Source organism: Sinocyclocheilus grahami, unplaced genomic scaffold, assembly GCF_001515645.1.
Source record: "Sinocyclocheilus grahami isolate Dianchi unplaced genomic scaffold, SAMN03320097.WGS_v1.1 scaffold928.1, whole genome shotgun sequence".
Classification (NCBI taxonomy): Eukaryota; Metazoa; Chordata; class Actinopteri; order Cypriniformes; family Cyprinidae; genus Sinocyclocheilus; species Sinocyclocheilus grahami.
The window spans coordinates 242,572-252,605 of NW_015506107.1; the positions used below are offsets into that span (position 1 = coordinate 242,572).

Sequence of the window (10,034 nt, forward strand, 5' to 3'; positions counted from 1 at the left end):
AGCTGCATGAATGTAAAATGACTTGCTATCGTCTCTAAGTTGACTGGGCTACCTGTTCTTTTCCCATTTGTTAAAAACGCAAATAAAAAGGACTGAAAATGTAATCAACGACTATTATTAATTTAGAGACATTTTCATTTCTTTCACTTAATGTCTTAACTGAGGTGAAATGTGATCTCGTTTTAGATACAAGCCATTCCTCGTAAAACTGATCCAAATCTATCATCAAATACCTTAAAATAAATTAATAAGTGACATACTTCATATAAGGGCGAGTGCAGATACAGATTGTTTAATACATGAGCCCAGCAGGCAGGAGCCACCCCTAAACTTTCTTTGATTGTTTGCAAATTGAAAAAACAGCTACAAGTGTCAAACTGCACCAGTGATGACAAAAATCGAAAAAATTCTTCATACATTGGACTCTCGCACAATGCAATTTGCATCAAGTACCTGATAACACCTTGTTTTTTGTTTTGTTTTTGAGTACACCATTCATTCTGACTGCTTGACTTTTTGATTTTCCCTCTCTCCACTCATCTGCTTAATTTCGATATGCCAGGACATTTTCGATTTCTTTCCCCATCCACCTACTTACAAAAAAAGTGAAATGACGTTAAATTATAACAATAGAATAATAACAATAATGACCCTCCCTGCTGTCACTCCTCTCTCCCTTTCCCCCTGCCCAGCCCTGCATGTGACTGACTGACTGGCTGTCAGGCTCCGGACAGCTTTATGTCACCCAGGTGTCCATGCGCATGCGCTTGACCGTGGGGCTCTCCCTCTCTTCGGCCCCAGAGGCCGGGGGTCGACCCAGACCGAGTGGGGAGTGGAAATCAGGCCGGTGATCCTCTCGGTCACTTCCGTCGTATGAGGAGCAAGAGGAGCTGAGGCTGTCGACAGGTGAACGGCCCATGTCTGGACGGCCAGAGGGAGGCTGCTGCTGCTGCTGCTGGGGTGGGAAGCCGGACGGGGTGATACGCTCACGTGGAGGAGAGATGGGCTCAGATTTAATGTTGACATTCTGGCTGGTGTTGATGGAGAGATTTGAGCCCTGAGGTAAGTGACCTCCACCTCTGAACAAAGAGAGAAAATTACAAAATGAAAAATTAGTACGAGTGCACAAACTGTCTGTGGACTGCAGAAATCCCTGAACTCAGCAGCTACTATGTGACGCTAACACAGAGACCCAGATACCCCAATAATATTATCCCACCCTCCATCTGTTTACTCAGTGGCGCTTACAGCAATAACAGCACCTGAATCATTTTAGAGGGTGGTATCTAATTAGAGCATGCCTGGCAGAATGTGACGAAAACAGTTCACTAATGTTTTGATGGCACAACCACCGCGTTTAAATAAAAGCTTTCATTCACAGGCTCTGGAAACATACAATTTTAGTGGTTTTAGTCTGGTTTTTCTTTTTCTTTTTTCTGTCTTTGGGTCATGCACTCTGCTGTTACAGAGAAACTATACAGACGTGTACTTATATAAATGTATATCTATCTATCTAGAGAAAAAAAACTCTTTTAGGACCAGTAAGATTTATTAAATGTTGACATTATTTTCATAACAAATAATCATGTTGTCCCTGTCATAATGTGTCTTGCTATCTTACTTTTTTATCTTTTCTTTTTATGTAATTTTTTATGTAATTCTCATTATTCTATTCATGATTCTATTCAAATCTGTATAAACACTAACATGACATAAATACTTATTACATTTTCTAATGATTTTAATAATCAAAAAAAAAAGGTTTCATAAAAAGTGTCATTTTTGGGCTTCCATGCTGCAAAAAAATATTTTCTCACTAAATATCTTTAAAAATAAGATACATTTACTTGCACAATGACATAAGCTATTAATAATGTGGCATAAATGTAACAAAAATCAGCCAAACAGATAGTCCCACCCTAACCTCATGCCACTGGTTTTTCTCTAATATTATAACATAAAAAATACTTCAGTTTTAAGCAAAATATGACTGTATATTCTTTTCTTTTTCTTTTTAGTGCAATATGGCCTGGACATCAATCCATCCTTCCATTACACTTTCTAGAGAGAAAAAAAGAAAGCATATGGCAACTAAGAATGCATTTGACCCCATGCCTGGGCACATTAGTTAGTGTTCTTCAAACCTGTGTGTGTGTGTGTGTGTGTGTGTGTGTGTGGCCGTGCACATCTATGTTACTCACACCAGCGAGCTGAGAGCTGCCTGGCCCAGTTGATGCTGTTGCCATGCCGACACTGAGCCTATAGAGAGCCCTGGAGAGCCAAAGCCTTGCAGAGAGGAGAGCTCAGCACTGCTCAGGGAGTATTCTAGAGCAAAACAACAAAACAACATTCAACAACAGAGTTTGAGTCAATCAAACACATATGCACTCACACAGTCGAGCGTTTCAAGTATTTTTATTATGCATTGAGCTCGGAGCTGGATGGTGCTATGAATTGTAGGGTCTTCCTCTTTTTTATTAAGCCACTCACTCAGAGAAGCATTAAATTAAATCAAATAATGAATGAATGCATACATTATAAAGCAAATAATTACTTTTTATACTCACCAGAGTTGTAGGCAGTGGGCATGCTCGAGTAGACCAGGCCTTGTGGTGGCAGACTCGGGGTGGTGATGGAGACCACCGGTGTGGCCAGAGACTGGGAACTGCTTATCCTCTGGGTGTTCTGTACAAAAAGCCAAATGCAGCAAATTAATGAGATCCCACCACGGACATACATGCATACTCTTAACCAGTGATGGGCAAACTTGGCCCTCTCAGGCCACTTTCCTGCAGAGATTTGATCCAACCCTGATAAAACTCACCTGCCTGTAACCTACTAGTAGTCTTGAAGACAATGATTAGCTGGTTCAGGTGTGTTTGATTAGGGTTGGAGCTAAACTCTGAAGGAAAGTGGCCTGAAAGGGCCAAGTTTGCCCACCCCTGCTCTAAACAAACCATGTAAAGCATTGTCGTCAGAATAGTGTGATTTGGTGGAAATTATGTGGTAATACCATTTTGCACCAAAAAGAGGCGCTGCAGATTCATTCTAGTTAGAAATCGAATTGTTTTGCAGGTTGCTGTCAGTTAAACAGCTTTAATTCAGAAGCCACTGGATGATATAAGAAAATCTAATATAAAATATAAGACTACAGAATGGCTTAAAAGCGTGGCACAACTATATATTGTCTATACAAGGTCACTGCACATTTTTGCTAAGGAATATGCAATAACCTGACTTAAGCACATGGATATATAGGGAAATGCACAAACACATTCAAACACTAGAAAACAAAATACCTAGGAAACTCTCTCATGGGACATCTGATTATTCCCAGAGTCTCAAAAATGTTCTGATCAGTAATTTTTTTTTCTGTCGGAACAGTTTCCATGGGAAAAATTGCTCAGAACGTGCTCATTCAGAGCTCTGGGACTTATTGGACATGTCAGTATAGAAATCAAAGATGTTTCTAGTAAAATGCCTTAAGAGAAATATAAATAAATAAACAATTATTGACAGAGTAAGAGTATAGACCTATACAATTATAAGGAAAATGTGGTAGAATTTGCGGAGAAATATTTGAGTTCATACTGAAAAGAGTTCTGATTGCAGACTTAATCTTGATAAATCTGAGCACAGTTTGAGACACAGTTGTGGTCTCTTCTGAAACTCTGAAGAGACATGTCAGATAAATTTAGTCTTTTTCTCAAGAGAAAAATGAGAGGCAGTAGGCTAGAGGAAACATCATAAAGTGCTCTCTATTTAATGTCACTGCTGTTTAGGAGAAATAATTGATATTAACATTACTGATATTAAAGAGATCCAAGTTTATTTACTGGATCCGAAAATGTGTTATCCAAGTACCATCCAGCATGCAGTGAAATTACATACTCACCCCAAGCCAAACGTGTGAAACATGCAGTGCACACACACACACACACACACATGCGCGCACATACATTTGGTCCCCAACATAGGGAATACCAAGTACACTCATACACACACAAACACACACACTCAGAGAAAAAATGGAAATGCATATTCAAATCAGAGCAATTTTGCTCAGTTTTATATTAGCTGAGGAAGATGAATATTCAATCTACATTTGAGAGGGACATCACGTGCAGTCTCTCTCTCAAAAAAATACTATGAGATGTTTCACTTTAGGTTCTTTATAAAATAAATAATAATAATAATATAATGCAGATGCTACAGAACAGTGGTATTAGTTTTAATTTAACGCTGGATTTGTTTCAGTATTGTAAAATGCATTCACATTAGTTTCTTTTTGCTAGTGAAAATATTCTCTGACAGCATTTGGCATTCTCCTCAACTGATGACATAATTTTGGACTCAACTCATTTTACAGACATCATCATAAGTAATCAGAGCCCAGGCCAAAAATCAAGAAACACAAGAGAATAAGAATTTGGGTAATGCTCAAATATGTTGACTGTAATAACATATTTTATGTGGACTGTGTTTCTTAACATTCTGCTTTGATCCATGCTTTTATGTTGCTTCAATATTAAAACTAATACTAGGGTTATTGGTGAGATCTTAGGGAAATATTAAATAATAACTAATGATTGCATCTTTGGGGATTTTATGGATTCATCATTCTCCTTTCTTCGAATACACCCACAACACTCTTCCTTTAGCACAAACACATACACATACTTTTCTGAACATACTGTGGGTCTTTTAAACTTCCTTAAAAAAGACTCAGAACATGCAGTGTGAGTCACACACAATGCAGACCAGACATCCACACAACACTCAAAAGTTCATCCAGTTAATGTTGGGTTTAGTCGATCTTCATCTCAAGCAGTGGAGGCATTTCTCCAAGCTGAGTGTGGCTCTGCTAGTTAAAGTGTCATTTTAAAACCAAACTGAAAGCTTATCAGCCTTCCCAAGGCATTCAGTGAAACTCACCAACTCCATCTCTTCCTCCTCCGACTGCTTCCAACAGAAAAGAGCAGATGATGCTGTCAGTAAAGAGCCAGGTGGGACACCTAAACCTCAGCAGGGTCAACCCACCGTTCTCACCAGGATTTGCCTTTAAACTAACTTATTCAAATTCAGAGACTGAAGCGTGAACTGAACGCTGCCTCAGGTTACTTGCAATAAAAGAGTCAAATTCAAATGAAAAGTAAAATTTGTCGGCACTAAATACACAACGTTTTCATTCCTCATGGCCATGTAGTTGGCCATGTCAGACACAGCAATTAGGTAAATGTAAGACGACTTCCAGTGCAAAATGCTGAACAAAGGGAGAATAATAGTGGGGTTTTTACGTCCTTAGAAGGGGAAAAAAATCATTGAGGGGCTTGACCTCACAGCTAGGATTTTCTTAACCTTTCACCTCAGACACTCATCCATACATGAGCTTGTGTGTCCAATAAATCATTTTGCATCCATTGGCAGAGCCCTCCACTTGCCTTAATTGATTATTTACAAGAAGAGAACAGTAAACACAAGGCTAAATGAGAGGTAAAAATGTAGCTGATAACTCATGAGAATATAATAATTAATGACTATATATATACATTTTAACTTGTATGTAATCATATTTATTTGTAATTTAATAAAATATGTTAAATAATATTTATTTAGATTTTGTATTATTTTTATTATTATTTTATCAATTATTGTTTAAATACAGAATATATATATATATATATATATATATATATATGAACAAATACAACTATTTTTCCAAGCAATAGTAATGTCACTCCAAATTGCAAAACTAGAATTGTTTTCCTGTTCTCTCTCTCTCTCTGTATATTCTTGTATTTTAATTAATTAATTAATAATTTTTTTAATTTCACAAAATAAAACCCTTTGCAATTACGCAAATTACACAAAATATAAAACTTAACAATTGCATTCATTATTAACAATTGCATTCAATAAAATATGAAAAGAAATTAAATTCAGGAAGTAATAACCATTAAAAAGAAAATAAATAGTTGAGTGATAATAGACAATAGATGAAAAACAAATAATAAACTGCCAATAATGTCACATCTCTTACAACTCCAAACCTCTGTTTTTGTTTTTTAGTTTTTTGCAAAAAGTGCTAGTCAATACAATAGTGCAAAGTGCTAGTCAATGCTGTAATCCAAAGTTTCTCTCTATGTGCATTCTCATTCTCATTGAAAGTTCTGTGCAATACTTTTGGGCCAAATGAGAATTTTAGGGTGTTAATTCTTATCTCTTGTCATGTGTATATATCCCTTTGTTCAAAGCCAGCTGACAGTGTAGAGCTGTACAGTATTGAGGACATTGAGCTTTCTTCTCTGTAGTGCCGGGCCAGTGCTGTCTTAATACCAGCACTCAATCAATAACAGTGGGGAGACACGACAAGGGCGACAAGATATTATCTGGCTCACAATCTGGGCTTCTGATTAAGCCTTCATCCCCACTCTGTCACACTGCGATGTGATTAATTTAATGCCATTATGTTCTAATGACAGCCTGTCTGCAGGCATACTCACAGGCCCTGCCTTAGTCTGTCTGTCTGAGCCAGTTCATTCACACACACACACACACACACACACACAAAAGGACACTCGGCCATATGCACAAATATACACAAATGAATAATCCTCTGGGGTTCTTACTACTGATGACTTCAGATGCCACGACCTTGGCATGTGGGATTTGTTTTGATTCATGATGGGTAAGAAACTATACCGCTTCCAAATGTTGGCGTGGTATTCCATATACTCCCATGCATATGTATATTTACGCTGAGCTAAGAGAGTCCTAGTAACCTCAGCGTTATTTACCAAACAAGATTCTGTACATGTGCCGTGCTGTAGAAGAAACCCAAGCAGCTTCTGCAGTTGAAATGAACAAATTATTGACCATTTTTAAACAAAATAATAATAATATTCTTTTTTTCTGCTTCCCATTTTATATTTTAGTGATTAATGAGGCTGACAGCTGGGTGTAGCCTCAGGTGCTGAATGTGGCCAGAGCTCTCTGCACCTTAATTATAATCATTTGAGAGGCCTTCTAATTCCTAGATGAATAATAGAAGGAGTGAGGGTACCTGGTTTTCTGATATTTTGCTCCACTGCTCTGCTTTTTGTGTAACTGACACTATTTTAGTTTAATTTCACTGTCAGCGAACTGATCTAAAGTCCATAATTTCACTCAACAGTCTTGTGGATGTGTACATGAAGAATCAATTATTTTATACTCACCAGGGGTGGCATCATGCCCTTGCTGGATGGGGGGATGACGACTCTCAAGTCTGGCTTGCGGCTACCGATGCCCATGTTGCCCCCCGGTGGCGGCGGTGACTTCGCAGGCATGACTTTACCAAGCCCGTTCCCGCTGGGTGTACCCAGAAGCCCCGGCGAGCCCCTTGGGTTAACAAAGCCGTTTCCTGCTGAGACACACATATGGGTGGAAAGCATCACGGGATTGTGCTCTAATCGACCAATCCCCAACAGCCATCAGTCGATCGGACGACATGCCATTTCCCAGCTGCAGTCGTAGCATCTCATAGCACGCAACGTTAAGTGTTCCCGACCCTCTGGGAAAGTTATAATAAGACTCTGGTAATTATCCCACACATTTACAAAAATAAAACATACATTTTGAAATTGATGAGCCTTTGGTTCTGTTGGTGTACAATGGCGTCAAAGCTGTCTTTGTGTGTCCCAGGATGAGGAAAGCAATTCAGTTTAACAAATGTAGTGTGACTTGAGCTCTTTAAGAAGGAATGGCTAAAGTCATTACAACTGAGTGCAGCCATTCACTGCTATCAAAGGCAATTAAAGTGCCATTTTGGAGAAGAAATCTAAAAACTTTGGTGGGGTGTCAATGATATGTTTACATCTGCTGTACTTTGCCATTCCTAGTTCGAAACTGAACTACAGCTACTTTCATTCGGAACCTTCTCCTGCTGAATCTAGTGCAAATGGATACATTTAAAATTTGAATGTTAAATGTTAGCACATGCTGTAATGACCTAAAAAAGCACAATGAGAGGAACCCAGCGTCAGTCTGCAAAACATCAACAACAAATACTGAAAAGTTTGTGTGTGAATGATGTCATCACATGAGAACGAACAGGCTAATCCATCAAGTCTGCACCTGACTGACTTCACACCCGTATACTATATATATTGCAGGTTTCTGGTTTCATGTGAACGTCAGAGCTTTACAAAGATGTCTTTCTACCATCTGCTGGCCCACATTGTTAGCAAGTTCCTTCACACAACCATCTGAAATATTCTCTAACAATCATGGGTCATTTACCCACACAATGTGTAACCTCCAAAGACAAACACAGGAATTACAATTGGCCGACGTTCAAACCAAAGCACAATCACCCCTAAGGTCTCTGTTTCAATGTTTTCTCTCGTCAGTATGAAAAATGCTGAGCAACTAAACAACAACCATCAGGCAAACAAGTGCAATGTCTTTTGGTTTTCAGAAAAGGTCAATTTTATTTCCATTTGCTTGGAACTGTGCATACAGCAAAGTGCAGTGTCATTTCCGTGTGTTTTTCTCCATAACAGCAGCTTGATTAAATGTCAGTCATGGGGCTTTTTCTGCCCCCCACCCAATGCTCATTTCCTGTGGGGGCTTGCTGTGGGACAGCAAGAGAGAAGGCCATCATCAAAGAGACAGAGAGCAGAGACATGCACTTACTGTGTATCTGTTAAAGCACTGCTGAGAGCGACACATACACATAATGCTCACAGCTCAGTATTTAATAAATGCTTTTTATTTCTGGGCTATACCCATAGGAAAGAAAAATCAAAAGAGAGCTCTCTTTAACATCTCAAATATTTCTCCTAGACAGAAATGAGGTTACTTTAAGATTGAGTGGAGATTTTTGCTCGAGTCTCCTGCTTCTCAAACTTGTCTCCTGAGACAGAAACTCTAACACTCTGACAATGGTCTCCTTTAAAGTTTTAGAAGAGATCTCATCATCATCACACACTGTGCTCATATTTTTCTCCTTAGCTACAGACACTGGATCTCTCACATTTGTCTCTTTCAAAGTTTTAGAAGATATCTCAACAATATCACACACTGTGCTTATATTTATCTCCTTAGCTAGAGACTCTGGATCTCTCACATTTGTCTCCTTTAAAGCTTTAGGAGAGATCTCAACAACATCACACACTGTGCTCAGATATTTCTCCTTAGATAAAGACTCTGGTGGTCTCACATTTGTCTCCTTTAAAGCTTTTAGAAGATATAAAAATCTGATCACAGTGTGTAAAGTTGTTGATATCTTTTTTAAAGCTTTAAAGGAGACCATTGTCAGAGTGTTAGAGTTTTTGTCTCAGGAGACAAGTTTGAGAAGCAGGAGACTCAAGCAAAAGTTTCCATTCAATCTTAAGGTAGCCTCATTTCTGTCTAGGAGAAATATTTGAAATGTTAAAGAGATAACCTATGGTTATGGTGCATACATGCAAAAATGGGCTGTACAAAACAAAATTTTAATTATCTTTAAAAAAACTGGTACACTAGTGTTACATTTGGTCTATCTAAAAAATTTAAAAAAAATTAAAAAGTCTTAAATCTTAAATAAATAAAGGTATTGCTCTTATACTAAACATCTTGCACTTGTAAGTCATTTCTAGTGTGTTTGGAAAATGTGGTGTATATACAATGCTGGACATTGAAGAATTGAAACATTTAAACTAGTAACCCTTGATATTCTGAAATGTTTAATGCTATTTAAATGATAGTTTTAGTATTTACAATATTAGTAAAAGTTTAATGTTTCTCCTAAAATAAAACTGAAGACATCTTAAGACAAAGCTGATATCTCAATGAGACATATAAGAGAATCACCCCTTAGTATCCTGAGCGTAGAGTAACCTCTGTCAAAGCCATAGCCTTGTGGGCAGCACATCAACGTGAAGGCACAACTGCACCTCAGACAACATGGGTTTGAATCCCAGCTAAAGGTACTTTCCTGCTTCTGTTCAATTTTCACCTGTCCAATTGTTTCCTGTCTCTACTCCTACTGTCCTGACCATTAAAGGTGAAAA

At 38.2% G+C, this 10,034-nt stretch overlaps 1 protein-coding gene across 1 annotated transcript in view; it reads right to left on the bottom strand.

Annotated features, from left to right (window-relative positions):
• Positions 1-463: 463 nt before the first annotated feature.
• The window catches only part of LOC107564381 (myocyte-specific enhancer factor 2A-like), a 29,974-nt gene continuing 20,403 nt past the window's right edge, over positions 464-10,034 (bottom strand). The window contains exons 3-7 of the mRNA XM_016249444.1: positions 7,218-7,405; positions 4,936-4,962; positions 2,568-2,685; positions 2,202-2,325; positions 464-1,079 (exon numbers count right to left, since the gene is read on the bottom strand). Of these exons, the coding sequence (XP_016104930.1) occupies positions 737-1,079; positions 2,202-2,325; positions 2,568-2,685; positions 4,936-4,962; positions 7,218-7,405 (800 nt within the window). The 3' untranslated portion in view covers positions 464-736. The remainder of the gene's footprint in view (positions 1,080-2,201; positions 2,326-2,567; positions 2,686-4,935; positions 4,963-7,217; positions 7,406-10,034) is intronic.